The 20,135-nt window shown below is 33.9% G+C and overlaps 1 protein-coding gene across 1 annotated transcript in view; it reads left to right on the forward strand.

The window, feature by feature from the left end:
* LOC126095588 (uncharacterized) overlaps positions 1-19,343 on the forward strand; it is a 33,926-nt gene extending 14,583 nt beyond the window's left edge. The window contains exons 4-5 of the mRNA XM_049910362.1: positions 1,124-1,788; positions 19,119-19,343. Of these exons, the coding sequence (XP_049766319.1) occupies positions 1,124-1,788; positions 19,119-19,343 (890 nt within the window). The remainder of the gene's footprint in view (positions 1-1,123; positions 1,789-19,118) is intronic.
* The last annotated feature ends 792 nt before the right edge of the window (positions 19,344-20,135 follow it).

Here is a 20,135-nt window from a genome sequence, read left to right on the forward strand (position 1 = left end):
ACGGAGGGATTGAATCATTTTGTTACAGCTCACTCTGTGTGATTCTGCACTAGAGAACAACTGACTGTCGATGTGCCATTAAATGAGGCAAAATAGTGCATCCTCTTAGAGAGGAGGCAAAATAGTGCATCAGTAGTGTTTGTTGTTCAGCCATGGTCACCTATCATGTCACCAGATCTGAATACAAATTGTGAACTCAAAGAAATATACTAAAGAGAGTGGGAGAGATTGGACATGGGGTGGTTGCAATACTACTGCTGCATAAATTGTACTTGTTCTTAGTGTCCAGTGCAACTCTTGTGGTAATAATTTACTAAATTTCATCTTAGTGAAACTCCACACCATATACTCCAGCTGTTTTTTCTTCTGACCACTGGAAATTTTGTGGCATGGACACACAGGCATACCGACTCTCAGAAAACAGACAGTGTTACAGCTTTTGCTTGTCGAGTTAATATGTTGTGTTTCTTTTGTGTCACCCTTAATGAACACAAGTAGCCATAGGCATATTAAAATGAAAATTAACACCAAATGTTCAGTGCATAAGCTGAAATGCAGATAACAGAGTAAGGTTATTAGCATGATGCCACTAGTTAGAATTACAGTTTTAGAGGTTTTATGTAGTTTGTTTCCTCTTATTCCAATCTGCAACATATGGTTTAGCTCACATTGATTTTCAGTTTACACCCATGTTCTTCTGTCCTGCTTCCATTAACTGTAGTTTGATATTTGACTGTTACTGTCTGTCTTTTTGTTTATTTACTTTTTATTAGTAACAGGGTAGAGCCTTCAGTTTTGTACAGAGTACGTACTGTATATGATTTAGTGTAAAGTTGCACTTTAAAAATGAATTTAACAATTGCAGTTTATAGCAAATTACTTTAAAAATATGAACTAAAGTGTTCAGTGGCTTTTATATCCATTTTGTTCTGCTGTTCACAATGTCTCATATAAATGTATTTGTATTTAATTTGTTCTCATAAGACTCACTCTATGATGATTAAGGCATATCACCATTTTCACAATTTAATTTGTTCATATTGTGTTACTTGTAGCTGATATTAAATAACTCTAGTTGAAGTATTTTTCTTCATCCTTCTGACAGAAAATATGTGTAACACAGCTGTATCATCTGGAATAGCAACATACGTCCCTACGCAGAAACCAGAATGGAAACGCTATAAACAGTACACACGGAATGATATAATGTCAGCTATTGAGGCAGTACGGACAGGTATGAGTGCATTACAAGCTGCCCGCAAATATGGTGTTCCTTCACGCACACTTTATGACAAGGTGAAGAAAATGGGTATTACAACAAGTCGACCTTTCAACAAGAGAGGTTCCAATGTCAGTCCTGGAGGATATTTCCCCTATGGAGGAAATGGAGGTTCCAGTGCTGTTTTTGGAGGAGGTGGAACATCAGAAGGTGATGACCAGGTACCAACAATGGAACCACTTTTCCTGCAGCATGCACTTGATGGCATGAAACGTGAAATTGGAGAACGTGAAGTTGCAGTAGCAGCTGCTGCAGCTGCAGCAGTAGCAGCCTCAGCTGGTGGCCCTGGGTCTGGAGGAGGATCATCAAGTCCAGGTGAGAATGGACGCTCCCCCAGTCCTGGGCTTGGGCACAGCCCAAAATATGGTAGCCATGATAGTGCAACACCAAGCCCACCAGGTGACGGTTCTCAGCCTGGTACAGTTTCCACACCAGTAGCAGATGAGGACAGAGTTGAAGATCTGTCGGTAGCGGGTACTCGTAACAAAGATGGATTGTCAGCAACTCGAGTAATAGTCCCATTGGCCGGAAGGAAGGATGATGATCAGCCTTTGCCTTCAATGCAACAGCAGCAACATCAACATCAGCAACACCAGCCACAGATCCAACACAACAGCCTTGAAGGCACTTCAGCTGCAGACTGATATACAGTACCTCGGCAAGTGTTTACACAATGCCACGAGACTGTCATACTCTGAAGACTGCTGTAGTTAAGTAGAATACCAGATTTTTAATTTGTTGTTACAACTTCATTTAACACACGTACTGATTATATGGTTGTAGTAAACTGTTCATGCATTTATTATCTTTGTGCAATATTATTTATGTTGAATTGTATCAGAGTCTACATTTGAAGGACAACTAAGAAGTAAACTTCAAAATAATATTTTTTGGAATTTTAGTGGCATTATTCCTTTCTTTGTAGGTGACGAGTGAAGCAGCAATTATTTACAAGCACACATTAAGAATGAAATCATTTTCTTTTTTGTTATATAACATAATTTTTGTGATTTTGCTTGCCATCAGATTAGTGTGATGTAATTGTGAATGTGATTTTATTCGTGTTTGACACACATGTGATAAAATGGGCATTATACTATAAGATTTACTTTTTTGTGGTCAGATAACATTATAGTTATTAAGAACATCTATGTAATGTTAAACTGCAATAGCCAAGGAAAAGAGTAATTTCCTCTCTGTGGTCAGTAAACAAAGTTTAATGTAGAAATATATTTATAAAAGATGTAACTTTGCTTTCTGACTAGAGTAAACTTTAATCAAATCTGTATAGGATTTTAATGACAGATTCTTTAAACTATAGAAATATTTTATGGCCAAGTGTCTTGTAGGTCATAACACACACATATATATATATGTGTGTACATAGATTACGATAAACCTGCTTTTCATCAAGACAAGAAAGTTTAAGAAACAATGTGCAATATTTTTAAATATTCCAACTTCAGTATTTTTATATACATAGACACAATTACACCACATTTGAGTATCTCAACAGTAAGTAATCACTTCACATAGAAAGTCTTACTTACTTATATTAAGATTCATGACTCAGTAATTGCTGCTTTACTTGCAGAGTTTGTGTTGTTATATTTTCAAAGCACTGAGGATAATTAGAATAGAGCAATTATTATTGTTCACTTAGTATTCATTCTGTTGTTGAAATATCATATCTGATTGCGATGTCGATCAAACTCTATGTGCCTTATCAGGATTGTCATACATCACTGATAATCTTCAGAATATCAGTCATTGTTTTCTTTTTGTTATTGGTGTAACTACCATTTAATTATCTGTTGGGCAAGTATGGAGAAACCTGCTATGGAAATAATCACAGTTTGTTGTGAGCATGTTATAGTAGTTTATGTAGGCACTGTCAACCTTGTTGATTGCCCTAAGCTGTCAGTCATCATTGTCATTTATATAGTTGTTTTATAGTAACTTTATGACTTTTACATATAATGTTATGTTTTATAATGTGGATAATTGGAGGGAGTGATCAAAAATCAAAACACATCCAAGTAAAGATGGAGTGAGAAAAAGAGGAGAAATATAGTATTCCTAGATGACAACAGAGTGACAGAGACAAACAGAAAGGGAAGAGACTCTTGAGTTTTCAGAACCTGGAGTCCCTCCATCTGGAAAAATAAACAGAGAAAGGACACAGTAAATGAATCTTATTAAAAGACTATATGTATTCATATTTCACTCCTTGCGGTCTTCTCTTTCACTCCTTTCTTGTCTCTTCATTCCTTCTGTTTACACTGTTTCTTCTTCACTACTTTGCTACATTTTTTTTTATTCTCTCATCAAGACCAATCTATCTTTGTCTCTATTAGGCATATCTTTTAGTTTTTTGTTCCCTAATCTTATACTATTTAACTGCTCACTCTTCTTATTTCAGTATTTCTCAAGTTTCATTGTTTTGTATATTGTTATTTTTTCATTACTGTGCTGCTTTCCAACTTCCCATGCCATGTCATGTCTTTCTAGTTTATGTTGTTCTGGGTAAGTTTCCTACTGAATTCTTTAAAGAACCCTTACTTTGTAACTCTTTTAAAATGAACAAAGTTCTGATAACTTGTGAATCTGTTGTCTTTCAGTATGTACCCATCAGTAAGCTGCTTCTTAGGAAGTAGGTTTTTTCCCCTTTCTCTCTCTCTCTCTCTCTCTCTCTCTCTCTCTCACTCTCTCCCTCTTTTATTTTGGTAGTAGATATGACAGTGTGAACCATCCTCAAACAAGTAAAAAAAGTTTGACATGCTATAAAACAAATTTCTTTCAAAATATTTCCTTTTGCATATCAAAGTAGACTGATTTCTGCACAGAATAAAGTATAAGCTCATAACCATTTTTGGAAAAAGAGAACAAGTGAATGTAATGTACTGAAACTTCGCCATTCTTGCACAAAAGCTAGTAAATACTGTTTTAATTTGTGAAGTGAAACATCCAACATTACAGGTGTCATTCACGCATTTCACTATTTGTACTCAAATATTTAAGACTTTCTTGTCTTACATGGATGACAAACTTCAAAATTTGTTGTAAAATAATAATAATAATAATAATTTTTTTTTAAACTGGTATCATTCTATGTGACACCTAGAATTGGTTCTGATTCATACACAATCTACATCTAAATACGTACTCTGCAAACCACTGTCAAGTACATGGCAGAGCGTGTATATAATATTTGTGTTACTATCCAGCCAATTACATCTAAAAGTTTTGATAGTGAGAACAATATTTTATGCATGGAGAAAACTGTAGCAGTTGGTATGAAAGACAGTAGCTATTTAAGGATTAATGAAGGACGCAAGTTTAAAATCTTTTTAGGACAATATTGTGTAATATTGAGCAGAGGAAAGAGATGTTGCAAGTAATTTTCCGCAAGTTGTTACAGTGAATTCTTTTCTTTATTCACAATTATTCTAGCAGAAAAAAATCAGTGATTTATAAGCAGGGAACCTGGCCAAACTTTCTAGATTCATTTGCTACTTGGATGTGGTATGTTCGCACTGTCAGATTCTATTCTGATTAATTGTTACAACCATAAATCATGAAAATGTTTTTTAAAGTAAAATTGTAACTAAGAGTTGGTAAACGTTTAAAGAACTAGAGGATTGATGTTTTCTGTACTGTGTCCACCTTGTTATCAATAAGATTTTTTCATCGTTCAGATAATGCAAATGTAATTTGCTTTCTGTTGTAGGTACTAAAGTTATATCAGTAGGCCAAAATATTTACTAGAGTACTGGTGACTGGATCATAGCCCTTTAGAGTGCTACCATAATTCTCTTGAAATGCTGAAATGCTATGGTGTTACAAATGTTACAGTAATTGCTTCTCATTTTTCACCTGTTTCTCTTCCTGTGCACAAGTGTAGGTTGTTTGTTGGCATATTGAATCTTTCTGTTATTGGCTGCTTTTCTTCCTCTTTAGCATGAACGTGAGACTGATTTGCATTGTTATATTCATAGTTTCAATATCGGTTAACTTTTCCAATATTAGTGAGCATGCTACAGAGTTTCTGTCTGTTTTTTGCATATATTTAGTGAAACTGTGGAAGTCCATGAAGTTCTCTACCAGTTGTTTCAGTCTCACAGTGACTACATATTAATCAATTATTATTGTATTCACTAACTGTGGTATTGTGTAATAGAACGCAATAAATGTTTTGATATTTGTGGTACACCAAGTTAAAAATGTGTGCACATTGTTTCATTCATGCAGGAAATTGCAGTAGGCACTGTTTACAAATATTCATGAGAAGGGTTAAACGTGTTACTTTACTTATCACTTTCCTTGAAATTGATTTATTTTCCATAATCGTAATGAAATCTGTTTTTATGTCATTAAAGACTTGTCTTCATCTTTGCACACTCATTTCTTAAGTTACAAAAGCACTTTCATTCATAACATCTTGTTGGTTATCAAAATAGGTTTTGACCCCATATTTGTAGTTTGCACCATATGAAACAAGACATCCACAGAATTATTAATATGATGTAGCTCACTATCTGATTTTGTAGATTAAAACTGATCAATCCTTCTGACAGATTGTAGAAGTATAGCTTGTTAGCACTCTTACATTTTATGTACTGTGCTGTGCCATCTGAACTACCCAGACATACTTTACTGGAACTTTTAGTGCTCATCACCTACTCTCTAAATAGCTGGTAAGCTTAAATTTTCTTTCTGCATTGTGTTTTAACCAGTCTTGTGTTCATTTTGATAGTGCATCCATGTAAAACAGTAAGTCTGTTACTTAAGAGATTAAGCAAGCAGAAGAGTGTGAACCCAGTCACCAGCAACAGGGAATTTGAATGGCTGTTTGATCATTAGCAATTATTGTACACTATGTGTTCATGATATGAATTTCAATTCTGCCATAAACTTAACTTTTTGTCATCAGGAGGGACCAGATAAGGGAAGACTTTTTGTGTCAGAAACTGTCACAATATAAAATGTTTCCATTCGTTTAAAGGAAGCATAATCATAAGACTGACATAGATTCACATAATTTATATTTTACAATTAGGTTTTAATGAAAGGCTGTTGGACATGTGACTGTGATACACTCAGGTGGTATCTAATGTCAAAACTTTCGCCAATATCACACAGCTGTAACAGTTTGCATACTGGAGCAGAAGTGTAATAATGAGACTGAATCATATATTTTTATTTTTTGTTTCTGTTTTTTTTTTTCTTTTGCTGAAAGGTATGAGGATTAAAGACTTATTTATGTAGAATAATTTAAATAGCTGTTCTTTGAGTACATTCAAAAAGTTAAATGACTGAATAAATACAGTTGTGTAATGTCCTCTAATGTTGTAATGTACTTGTACTTTGTGGTCTCCCTGAATAATAGCAACATATGAGACAGTATAGCTTACCAGCTTAAAATGAAATGCTTGTGTAAATAACTTACTGTTATTGGGTATCTGTTTAATATTGATGCTATTAGTAATTGAGTTGCCAAGTATGTGTCAGTGATAGGGTAAAACCATTGTAAAAATAATTTTGTTTAGCAAGACTGACAGCACAGTGAAGTTTAGAATAAAGTAGTAACTGTAACTAGTAACCAATCACTGTGTGTAGTTTACTTGATTTTGTTATGATGAGAAAGTTTAACTCTATTTATAACTGTGTATTACCTGATTCTTCATTTATTCCAGAAATCCTGTGAATTCTGTAGCATATTGATGGTTTGGGTAGAACAACATTAAAATTTATGAACTTCTTATTTAAAACTTATACACTTTTGCTGTAGAATATTGGGAAATTATTGGAAATGTTGATATAATTTTCTGTAAATTGGTTTTGGACATATTATATGAGAAACAGCTAACACACTTTGTAGGTATTCAGTTGCATTAGCAAAATACAGTGTGCTGAGTGCCTATTTGAATACAGTGGTAAGTTAACCAGTTAGTTTTTATAATGCATTATTTAGCAAAGGATACGCAAGTTTTAGTTGTAAGATCAATACTTACTTATTGTAGGATTGTATGACCGACTGAACTAATATCATGGGCATTTTTCAGAGGAGTACTACTTGTTCCAAGATGCAGTTTGATACAGTTCACATGAGCAAAAGCACTTGTTAAAGAAAAAAAGAACTTAATGTCCAGCATATATTTCAATAATTTAATTTGTGCTAGAGTTTGTGTTTGCTTGTTGTTACAATGATCATTAAGATTTGTCAGAACTTTAATGAAAATGTCCCTTTTTTGGGCTTTGATTACTTTTTAGATGGTTCTCATACTGCAGAACAGAACAGTATTACTCCTCTGTGAATCTTGTATTTCTTTGTGTATTGTTTTTAGCATTAAATATTTTATTGAATTGCTGTGATTTATCTAGACTGAGTATTGTGAATGCTCAACAGACAAAAGATTTGAACCTGAGCTACACAGTACCACTTGCATTTCCTGACGTACGTAAAACAGAGAACAGACTGATAGCATGCTTGTCTTATATTCAGTTATCCCATGAAATCTGCTTGGCATTTTCATATGCAATGGTTTTGAAGTGTGCTGAGACATCAGAGTAAATGTATCCACAGAAATATCAGTTCCACAGAGCATACAAACTTTATATCTTTGCAGCAATGATGATTATGAGTGGGACCTATTTGTAAAGTAAAATATGTAATTGTTACCATCCCATAATTTCCAAAATAAGTAATTTTATTGTTTATCTTAACAAGAAATTTCTAGTTGTTACAATTTCACATTTTGTCTAAAAATCTAATCTCAGTGTTTCAGACACAATTTGTAATCCTTCTGAGTTGAAATCTATATATTTGCTTTAATCTGTCCGCTAACAGAATACAAGTTTGTTCTGTGAAGTGCAAAAGTTAATAATAATCAAGCAGATTTCTGGGATGACCAGACTCTAGTCAGTGAAAAGCACTTTCATTGTTAGGTCCTTATTTTCACAGATATACCTCTCACAGCAATACCAAGCTTCTTTTGTATAAATGTTACTTGTTTTGTTGATTAGAGGACTTGCAATTTTTATAGGACTATATTTAACAGTAGATCAAAACTGGATCATGGCACACAAAGTTGATGTTTCTGTTACTGCAAATTCTTTAAAGTGTATAATGTAGGAAATAAATTGAATTAATATTATATTAACAGAGAGAGACTCAATATATATGTTTTAATTATTACTATTATTTTGTACAAAATCTTCTTATTTAAAGATGTGTTAAATGACATTGTTGTCAGAAAATGTTATAATTCTGCAGCCACTATTCAAAACACACAGAGAGAAGACTGAAATATATCTAATGTTTACAATTTCCAATTTCTTTACATAATCTCTCATGTCACTTTCACATTTATTCTAGAACTGTGCAAACATGCACTTCGGGGATGTAATGGCAGAGTTTTAGATCCTTCAGATTTGCTTGAATTGTGTTAATGTAAAGACTTTTAAAAATTGTGTGTGATAAACTGATTCTTAAAATTTAAGCCTGTTTGCACATGTAATTTACAATATACAGGTTACTGCTTGACATGTTGGCTTGGGTTCCAAGACAGTAATTAAAATATTAACTGTTGACTGCTTAAGTCAAATGTTGAGTGCACTTTGGTAATTTAATTTCTGCTTATGGAATATTTTGTTTGCAACTGTTCCTCCTTAACTTGTAATCTGTACTGACATTTCATTTAACTGAAACTTTTTAGGTGACCAGTCTTTCCACAATATCTTGTACACTAAAAATGAATCTGTTCTTTCCTTGCTGTTAGTTTATCTTCATTTTCATTATTTTTCACTAATTTCATAATTATAGTTTTTGTATAACTTTATCTCGTCCACCTCTTTACCTGAGCAATCATAGTGTCTTCACAGCCACTCAGTTTCAGTTCCTCATACTGCCATGGATTTATTCTTGTTACGAGGGCAGGAATGTAGTGGACACACTCTTGTGAGGCCAACAGAGAAGCTACTCGAATACGAACTAGTTACACTGTGGCGTACAAAGCTGAAAACAATTGGCAAAACAGTGCACTAAACTTGTTCTCCTCCATACTATATCCAATGATGTTAGCTTAGGATGACAGTTTGACCTTTCAGCATTGTGGTCTTTGTGACTTTATCATGGTCTTAATTGGTTTCAACATATTTTCATTGGACAAAATTTATGCAGAAGAAAATGCCCTCCTTTGAAGTGCTTTGTTTTGGGCATCTGTTTCCAATGTTCACATTTGCAGAAAGAGATTTATATGGTTGTTAACTAAATGTGTGCACTATTGTCCTTTCTTTCATGCTACTTTCTGAGTTGTTGAAGGTAGATATGTTTGTCTGATTCTTCTTCACAGTGCCTGGCTGCTAATTAGATGTTTATATAGAAATTTTGTTTAAGACATACTGACATGCTAGTGAACTATATGTTAAAAGACGATGTGGTTACAAAGACACAGGGGAACAACTCTTTAACTCACACAAAGGAAAAAATAGTGACTTTTAGTTTACTGAGGACTTAGGCCAGTAAAATAAGACAAAAATCACATATCAAACTGGTGAACTATAGACCAAGCTGATGCATTCTAATTAGACAAAATTTCATGTCCATCTATGTAGTTTAAGATCACACTTCATCATCATTATCTTTTTTGTCAGTAATAGTCATGTGAAGATAACTGAGGAGCTACTTGATTGAAAAGTGGTGGCTCCAGTATTGAAATATGACAATGGCTGGGAGAGCCCCTCCATATTCGCATCCAGTGATGCCTATAGGCTGAGGATGACATGGGCCTTCCAGACCTATTTGGACAGAGTTTAGTTTAGTTTTTTAATACTTATATAAAATCAGAGATCAAAGTGCTAACCATTACTACATGGAACCATAATTCCAGACCTATTTGGATGGACTTCCATTTTTTAATACTGATATAAAATCAGAGATCAGAGTGCTAACTGTTACATCATGGAACCATAAGATAAAACAGTTTTAGTGGTTATTCATAAATTTCTCCATACAGTCTATTGAATATATAAGGGAAAAAATATGATACACTAATGACAAAAGATCTAGGAAATTTGGCTGAGTACGTGCAAGTTCCTTGCCACATTAGAATCAACAGTGTATATCACTTAGCTTTTGTTCTATAGAACTGTCATGGGGAACAGCTTGGTGATCCTAATGCCCCTTCAGATTATTTGTTTCCCATCAAGAAAATCATTACCTTAACTTGCTGGAACCTAGTAGTTGGGCTGTTCACTGTACACTGCATCTCAGATGTTTTCTATTCTATTTCTATGTATATTTTTCAGATAGTAATTCAAGTACACATTTACAAATTAGGCAAATTTTCATGGAATAAATTATAAAGGTAGCAAGTTTCTGTTGCAAAACTTGCCAATTTTCTAAATAAGATCGTAATAATAAGATAATGGAAAGTTCTAGTTGGAATATAAATAATGGGACATGTAATGGCAACAACTCATGATGTAGGCGAGATGTTGAACAACTAACATGCACAGAAACAAGACTGAAAAAGTTGCTGAGCTTCTGATACAGGGTGCTACAAATGTCTGGAGTGCGTTAGTGAGAGGTGGTAATATTTGTGTACAAGAAAAGTAAGAAGGAAAATGGGGAAAGGTGCACATAGGCCGATAAGAGAGAAAACAGAGTAAAACATCATATCATTGTTTTAGTCTTGTTTATATACAGATTGACTGCTCAGTGCATCAAATATATGATGAGTTTTTATCTTTATTCCTTCCATCATCTGGAAATGTATATGAGATACAACAACAGTTTTTTGGCAGTGTGAAAGATGAGAAATCATACATGTGTATTACAAAGATCTATATAGTTTTGCTCATTCTTTACAACTAAGAATTTTTATAAATTGTGTGCTCATTTAGCACCTAACTGATTAGACTGAATTTCATCCATAGGAAGGTAGCATACTTTCAGGATAAACAGTGCAATTTTATTTGAAAATATGATTGTGACAGCTTTATTATATTTTCTGTTCGTATAAATGTGTTGCCTTTTTATGGGCCCTTCTGTGTGAAAAGCAATTGTCTTCAACAGGTTAGAAAGTATTTGATTTGAAAGAGAGATAAATCACATTGTAGAGGTCAGTCTCATGCTTTATCACATGTCTTTTCTATTTATTGATCTGACAGATGTACTATACAACTGTTGCTTCATAGTGCTTGCAGAAAAGCGTAAAACTGCTATGAATGAATGCGTGAACCAAATACTATTCACATTATTATGTGTTGTCACTTGTGACTCATTACTTCATGATTGAAGGCAGTTGATACTGAGGTCTGAGTCAGACTGATACTTAAGACTACATACAGCTAGATAAAGGACAATTTACCAACTTGAAATGCAAGATGAGGTTTGTGGATACAAGTAAAAGAAAAAGTAATCTTGAAACAAGAGCCCCTTTCTTTTGAGCACATAATTATACAAACCTTCACCTGCTCTTCATTTCGTTTCTTCCAAAAAGGAAAGGGGAATTCAGCACCAGAAGTTGTAGAAAGAGGCTTTGTTGTGTTTGCGGAGATTTTGCTGCACTCAGTCAATAAGAATTTATTATTCCTTGTTAGAAGTCACCTATGAATAGCGAGAAAAGGTAGTTTATTCACTGTATGCTAATAGGTCCTCTCATGTGCACACTGAATTTTATTTTTCTGTCATTACTTGCATTTTATAGAAAAATCATTCACCATTAATTGCTTATATCTGGCAGCTGAAACTTACTGACAAAGGCTATACTATTCACAATTGACTTGCACTCTGTTGGACTTAAGCAGTTACAACTGTCATACAAAAATTAAATGGAATTAGAATGTTAAAGCTAAGAGAGTTTACACGTGATGAGTTATACCTGCAAAAGTTTAATGTGCCTTCAAATGTTAACCAATAATACTATTTCTGGTAAACAGTTCAAACATTCCTTCGCTGCATACAATAGAAACTTGCAAAGTTACTGGATAAGTACAAATCCCAAGTTACAAATAAATGATAATGAAGACACAATATTTGTTTAAAAAATAAGTAATTACTCTTTTCATATGCATGGTACAGTTCCAGGCAAGGAAGAATATTTATTATTTGTAAGCAAGAGCTGGCCTTAGCAGAAAATGTATCCACTTGAGAGAAATTTCCCTTATGAGTGGAGAATATTATTAGTCACTCATTATAAAATTTCTTTACAGATTGATTGTGAAAGTTTCATGCTTATGCTTGGAGATCTTTCACTTTTAATTATTTACTTATCACAAGTAGACACACTAAAATATTTTCCCGTGGTATTTTTCTTGCCATCAAATTGCATTTGATGGTTTTTTTGTGACCAGGCATACACTTCACCCTCTGTTAGCTTACTGGTAATTTTTACAATGGAAAAGTCATGTTGTCTTACTATAATATTACAAAGAATTTTTTATTTATCCCTGTTTTGGATAACAGTGGACCAATAAGAATCTGACTTTAAATTTAAAGTGTCATTTGTTTTTAATTTTGGCCCTTATTGATGCTGTGGGATTATATTTCAATGAAAGACAAAGTGCTTCATTTCTTCCATAAATCGACACCTTCTTTGTCAATACACAGGAAATTTAAAACAAATTAGATCAGTCAAAGAAAAAGGGCAGCATTATGTGATATGTTGTGTGCTAACAGATGTTTATAAATTGCAGTTGTTTCAAAGAAAATGCCTTTTGCATGCTGCACATCAAAATTTTTATTTTTATTTATACACCCAGACACTTTTTCTCATCTGGCAGTTTGCTTAGATGCAGTGAATTAGAAGTTACCTGACACCCACAGGAGATGCCTTGTAAACAAGGCAAAACACATACGGGGACATAAATAAAAATAAAAATTTTGATGTGCAGCATGCAAAAGGCATTTTCTTTGAAACAACTGCAATTTATATACAGCTGCTGCGGAAATGGCCACTACAAGAAAAGTGTTAACAGATGTTTGTTTTGTTTTCATAGTTCTTTTGGTGTAATGACAAGTATGCAGAATTGATATTAAATAATGAATCAGTATCAATATAATGGTTGAGCTAAGGAAAAAAGACCAAAGTACATTTGCATCACATCACACTGTTACTATTGAAGTTTTTGAACTGTAATTTCTCTTTACATTTGGATCGAATTTCTTACTTAAAGTGGTCTATACATTTCTTTTGCTTTAATACCTGATTTTAAGATTACAATTGATCAAAAATAAGGGTGATTGATTATGTATCACAATTTTATGTTAAAAGACTGAGTTTATAGATGAGTGTTATAGTGACTATAGAGTTTGAGGTATATTACTTATTGTAGCAGTTACCCAACATAAAAGTATGTTGGTTATTGTTTTGTTATCTGCACATCTCAAATTCAGAAATAAATGACCAAATTATTCAGTGGTCTTCAATGTCTACCTCATAAAACAATACCATAAGCTATTGTGAAAAGTGCTATCTGCTGAAATCAATGATATTTTGTACATAATGATGACAGATTTCATGGAAACTATTTTATAATATACACAAACAATTTTAATTATGACACTATATAGGAAAAAGAAAACATAAAAATGTTGCATGATGTGATTGATGAGGACACTATTTGTAAATTCGTGTGCTGCACAATAGAGTGTGTAAATACTGGGAGCTACTTCTATTATCAAATTAATGTGTTTCTGAACACATTTTACACTTGAAATTAATTGCAGTTTGTTGCCCATAACATCAGTCTTGAAAGGTTATTTATGACAATTATATTGAAATTACAGAGTTTCTGTCTGTTGAAATTCTGAAAAGAATGATTTGAGTGAATGTTTTTCATTCTTTTTCTAAAGTTGTAAAAAATTAGGGTGCTTCTTCCTGTGAAGATGGATACCAACACAATTGGAAATGCAGTCTATGTGATGTGTATTTTTGGGTGTGTACCAGATGTGAAAAACAGCTTAAACAATAGGAAAATTAGAATCATGACTGAGATTCAAAATGTGAGCATTGTGATGGGCTGCAAGATAATAATATTAGTGGGAGACTCAGCTCAGAATAATCTGTTTAATATTCAGTCTATCCTGCATGAAGTATAAAGTTTTATATTTTTTTCGGTTTACACCCAACAAAATTGCAGTAAAGAGTTTGCAAGTGCATTGAAATTCATAATTTATTAGAAAAATAAGACCATGTTACCACTACCTGCCTCTTGGTGTAACTGTGTTTTTCATTATAACTAATTTATATTTTACCAATCAAACATTTCAGTATTTATTATTACTGTCTTCACAATAATCACCTCAGCAGAAAAACTGAGATAATTTCTGGAGAACAAATGTGTTCTTTAGAAAAACAGAGAAAAAACTTTTAGTACTATTACAGCATTATAATTTCTGACATAGGAGAACTGTTGTATTTAATTGTCATTTACAATGGATTAATAAATTTATATTTTATTCACTGTGTAGAAACAGTTTGTTATTTAGTATTAAGGTTTATCTGCTGCAGATTAAATTGAGCTGAGCTCTGCATTGTTGTTTGACAATTTTTAAGTCAACTTGTGCCTTAACATTGTATCATGAGTTCATCCACATTTGCAGCATAGTTCACTTTAAGTTGCATGTCCTTCATTTATCACTCTTTGCTGAAAATCAACTGGCCTTGCTCAGATTAATAGAGCAGATTTTGCAGCTGTGTGGTTACTGTTGACTTAACACTGATATCAGCATCAGAAAACATGTTACACTCAAAAGAACAAAATAAATTTCTCTTTGCTATTGTGTAAAGTGAAATATATATTTCAGATGATACTTTGTCACTTGTCTTGTGTTGGTTCATAGATATTAGCTGAAGACAAAGTCTCACCATAAGCATTTTCTTAGGTCACTTGCAAAAATAAATTGATTTTCTTTGTGTACTGGAAACTTCGTATGTCAAATGATAGTTCTGCTAATTTGCAGACTTATCAACAGTTACACAAAATGTTTGCTAGTCATAAGAAATAATAAAGTATGTGACAAAAAATAAGAGTATTAAGGCTGAATTTCACTGTTTCTCACACAGCAAAATAATTCTCAAAAATATTTAATTATTGCAATGACTGACAGGAAAGAGTGCAGAATCATTTGCAGTTGTTGTTGTTGATTAAAATAAGCACAAAAAAACACACTCAGATGTGCTGCATGTCAAAGTATTGTTCTTTGTGAAAGTCTGCCAAAACAAACAAGATTAAATGATAAATATATATAATTTTTTTAACGAAAAAACCCCTTCTACATCCATTTCTGTTTGCAGCTTAAATAGTGTGGTAAATCATCTCTGTTTGTCTTTTTTTTTTATGGGGTATCTATTTTGTGCTGAAATGAAACTGATACTTTGTGAGTAGCAATACCTTGCATTGTCTTATGTTGGCTTGCAAGACTTAGGTTACCTAATTCAGTGAATTTTAAATTTGTAATCAAACAGGAACATTATTTTGTTTTAATATGTTTTTAATGTTGATTGACACCATAGTTATTGTTGCTGGATATATTTTTATGGCTTTAAATAAAATATTTGGTTTTTAAGCAAGTGTTTTAAATTTCCAGTGTGTAAAAACAGTTAAACTGCAGTCTCACTGGGCTTAAGAGGAATATTTGTAGGAACAATTATACTATCTTTATTGTTGGATAAAGGCTGATTTTATTGTAATAATGAATATTAATTACACATTATTTTTAGAAAATTAATGACTCTTGCACTGCACTTTGTAATGCAAATAAATGTTTGACATGAGAATCTTCTTGTTTATTTATTTTGAAATTTTGACATGAGAATGTATGTGTTTATTTATTTAGAAATGTATTACATTTTCACATTAAAAATAAGCAAACACGATTACCCTTGTGTGTAGCTGAGTGGATTAAAACACCCTCTTCCAGGACATGGGGAGATGCTCTGGACACCCTCTTCCAGGACACGGGGAGATGCTCTGGCCCCCAGTCAAATTTGTGACATGGATTAATGACAGGGACCAGTGTGCAGGCCAGGCTGGATGTGGTTTTTATTTCACATTCAGCTACGTGAATGCGAGGCTAGTTCCCAAGCCTTGCCTCAGATACACAATGCAAAAGTACTGAAAAACAATGTCACTTTGACCATGTGATTACACTAGATGCAGACAGAAGGGGTACGTAGATTCCTCCTGGGGAAGAGGAACTGGCTGTAGCTTTAAAATGCCTTTGAGAGCAGTGACCCCATCATAATAGATAGTGTGTATATATGAGTATGGTTGCTTCTCCAAAAAACTGGAAACATAGCATTGAAGTTCCAGCCTTGTGTTGGTTGGATAAAGGTCATTGTACAGAAAGAAGGAAATAATGGAATGCAATTAGTAAGACGGGAGTTTTACTCTCACGACAAAACAGAGGGGCAGATTTACAGATAACCTATGCAGATGGTATAACAGAGACAATGTATTTCTAAGACTTCAGTGTTTGCTGGTGATATGAGCAAACTCAGCAGATATCTGGGTTATTTATTTAATGCAACAGAATTGATATATAATTAACCTCAAATTGACAAATAAGCAACAATAAACTTTGGAAGTACTAAATAAACTTGACAGTAGGATGCAAACTTACATTTATGTGAGAGTATCAGACAATAATATTGCAAATTTATAATTTTTTCCCTTGTTTAGCATTATATGTTCATGAAATTTTCAGTTGTGAGTGATAGACAAATAGTTAGACAGTTGGCATCCATAGGTGTTACAGTATATCATCCACTTTGGTCTGGCAGGAGTATCAAATAGTGAAGATGGCTGCTGAGGCAACCACATCCTGTTATGCTTGAATGTATCACATCTGTTTCTTCTCAGGGCTATTCTGGGATTTTAGATAGTTGAGTGTCTTTCCAAAATTTATTTTACATTTATAGCTCCAGGTGAGCTACTGAATAATGACAACAGCTCTTGTATATGAAATTGTATTAAGTTTACCATTACATCTGCCAATGCATTCCCTGCATTTCCACACCACAATGGTATTCATTGCTACCAGACTTTTTTGTCTGCATCATGGAGTTTTCCATTTATTCCTTGCAGTGAAGTATATCACCACAGACTGGAGGTGCTGTATAATTTGAGATCACTAATATGGCTGCTTTTGAGACACTTATGAATTCTGTGTCAGTAAATGATGATGATAATTTGCAAGTAAACTGTGTCAGTGTAGTTATTATTGCATCAAAATGTGTATAATCATTCCCTGGTGTAAAATATGTAGTGTGTTCAGGCACCAGTTCTTGCAGTTTTCTGTCTTTGGGACACATCAGTGTAAACATGTAATCCATCATTTCCTAGACATCAAGGGACAATGATTTCTGGTGCAGAAACTGGAGTAACTGGATAAATTTCTGCTAATTCATTGTATTAGATATAAATCAATGTGGTATAGCTCAAAGTGGGTTGGTTGGAGACAGAAGCTTACATACTTTGCATTATATTGTAGTTTTTTTCTTTCTGCTGTTACGTTTTGGACAATACCTTCTTGTGCTCATAGTATCTGGCCATAAATTGAAGAATGGTGAAGATACTTTAAGTCTGATAGGGTTGTGAGCTTCTTGTACATTTTGAAAGCAATTTCAGACATTCCAATCTCTGATTGACAATTTTAATTGGCTGAGGAAGGGGGTGATCAGCTTGGTTCTGAACATATTCCAATTTGTTAACATTACATTGCAGTGAAGTAATAATTATTCCACTTCAGTATTTGCTAACAGTATTTCATACATTTTTCCACTTGGTATTTACCATGTTGTCCATCCCCATTTTGTGCCAAAATCTATCAGCAGGATGCAAAGTCTGTAGTAAGCTCTTCTAGTATGTTCCATTTTTTGTACATAATCTATGTCAACAGCAGTGTCCAGGTTCTTAAAGTGTTCTTTTCTGGTGGGAAAGAAGAGACATCTAACATGATAATTGTTTTGTTCAACTGCATTTGGAATTCAACAGTGCATTCAAAATGGAAGAAAAGCTATTGTCAGAAAGGTATTTAATATTCTGTTGCAAACTATCCTCTCAAAAACAATTTGAGGACATGGGATGGAGACAGATGGCTGTATAGTTAGAGGTCACTTATTTATCTCCAGGTTTGTAGATGTGTCTCACTATTACACATTTCATTGTTTTTGTAAGTACACCTTATTTTGTCAACTGGTTCCATAGGTAGCTGAAGGGGGTTGCTACCAAGCCACCACAAAATTTTAATAATTTGGTTTGAAATACTAACAAACTGAAGATTTACTGCTTTTCAGTGACCTGATGATCTTTTGAGATATGTAGCAGCTGATTTACCAAAATCGATATATGCTGGGGAAAGTCCAGTAGATCTGTTTTTGTTTGTTATTTTTGTCCTCATGTTTTCAGCTGCTGTTATGAATTTATTGGCCGATGTTTTAAATTTAGCATCATTTGTCTTGTTGTTATGTTATTAGGGAGTTGAATATCATATGCCTTACTTACTGCATACATGTCATGCCAATCAGTAAAGAATCTCAATTGCAAAAACAACATTGATAATATTGCTTATAATCATCAACAACTTCACACAGATACATGTACGAAGGCTAAAAAGACAGTCTGCTCTGAGACAATGAAGTGAATGATTGTGTTACAAGGAAGCTTGAGGTCTAGTAAGACAGCAGTTCAGAATTGAGCCACTATGGCCTGTGGCAATTATGGGGAAGGTGGGCATGATGTATTCATGCCTGCATTGTTCTATCTCACATTGACTTCATCAGGAGAATACTCTATTTAAAAACAAGTTTTGCCATCTGGGGGCCTTCAGGTACCAGTGCCAACATTTGCAGGTGCTTCAGTAATTGTGAATGAAGAGAACATGCCACTCCAAAACGTTGATCCAGCTGAGGAAGACAGAAATACAAGAATACCTCCGATGGAGGTGGAAGGACAGACCAAGCAATTAGAATGTGTGAGCCCAAGTAATAGGTTGCAGAACATATCAACTGTACCTCCAGTACTACTCCAACAGCAACACAAGAAGCAATTGTAAACACACAGCAACAGTGGAATTGGTAGAACCATATGATAGGGGCCAAACAGTGTCTTTATGGAAAGCAAGGACAGGAATGCTAAAAGGTTGCATCCAATGTCAGCTGGCAAACATCTGCATTGGTTGGAAGCTAGTGTGAACAATGTAGCTCCTGCTGGGAATAATATAGTCAGAATTGAAGTTTGCTTGTCTTAACTATGAACTATCTAGTACCAAGTCCAAATTTTTCAATGAATACTCTGGAGGTGTACATTCTCTAATATATGAGTACAAGACAGGGAATCATTCAAAATATCTTGATGGACCTATTGTAACAAGATTTATTAAAAGAGTCATACTAATAAATGAGGTGCACTGTATCATGTATGTTCCTGTAGAACACACGCAATATAGTACTTTTCATTTATTAGTATATTGTTCTACCAAGAAGTGAGGAAGAAACATTTAAAGGGTAATATTGTTTGGGATTAAAATTTTGTTAGTCAGAAGGTACCATAAGAAGAGTGAAGAGAATGAGAATATCATAGACACATCAACGTATAATAATTTTATGCCTTAGAGGTTACTTGATTGTGTGTACATCATGAAGTTCCCCACCCTGCAGAGCTGTATGTCAGGTGGGTTATGCAGTCTTATAGATATTTTCACTATGGCTGTGGCAGCAAACAATGCTATTGCCAGCAAAGATGTGTGCACTGTTCAGGTGTATGACAGTGTGAACTGTGACAAATCGATTTCCAGAATCTATATACATTGGTCACAACTCGAATGAACATTGCTGCACTGAGTTCG

The sequence above is a fragment of the Schistocerca cancellata genome, chromosome 8 (assembly GCF_023864275.1).
Source record: "Schistocerca cancellata isolate TAMUIC-IGC-003103 chromosome 8, iqSchCanc2.1, whole genome shotgun sequence".
In the NCBI taxonomy this organism is placed as follows: domain Eukaryota; kingdom Metazoa; phylum Arthropoda; class Insecta; order Orthoptera; family Acrididae; genus Schistocerca; species Schistocerca cancellata.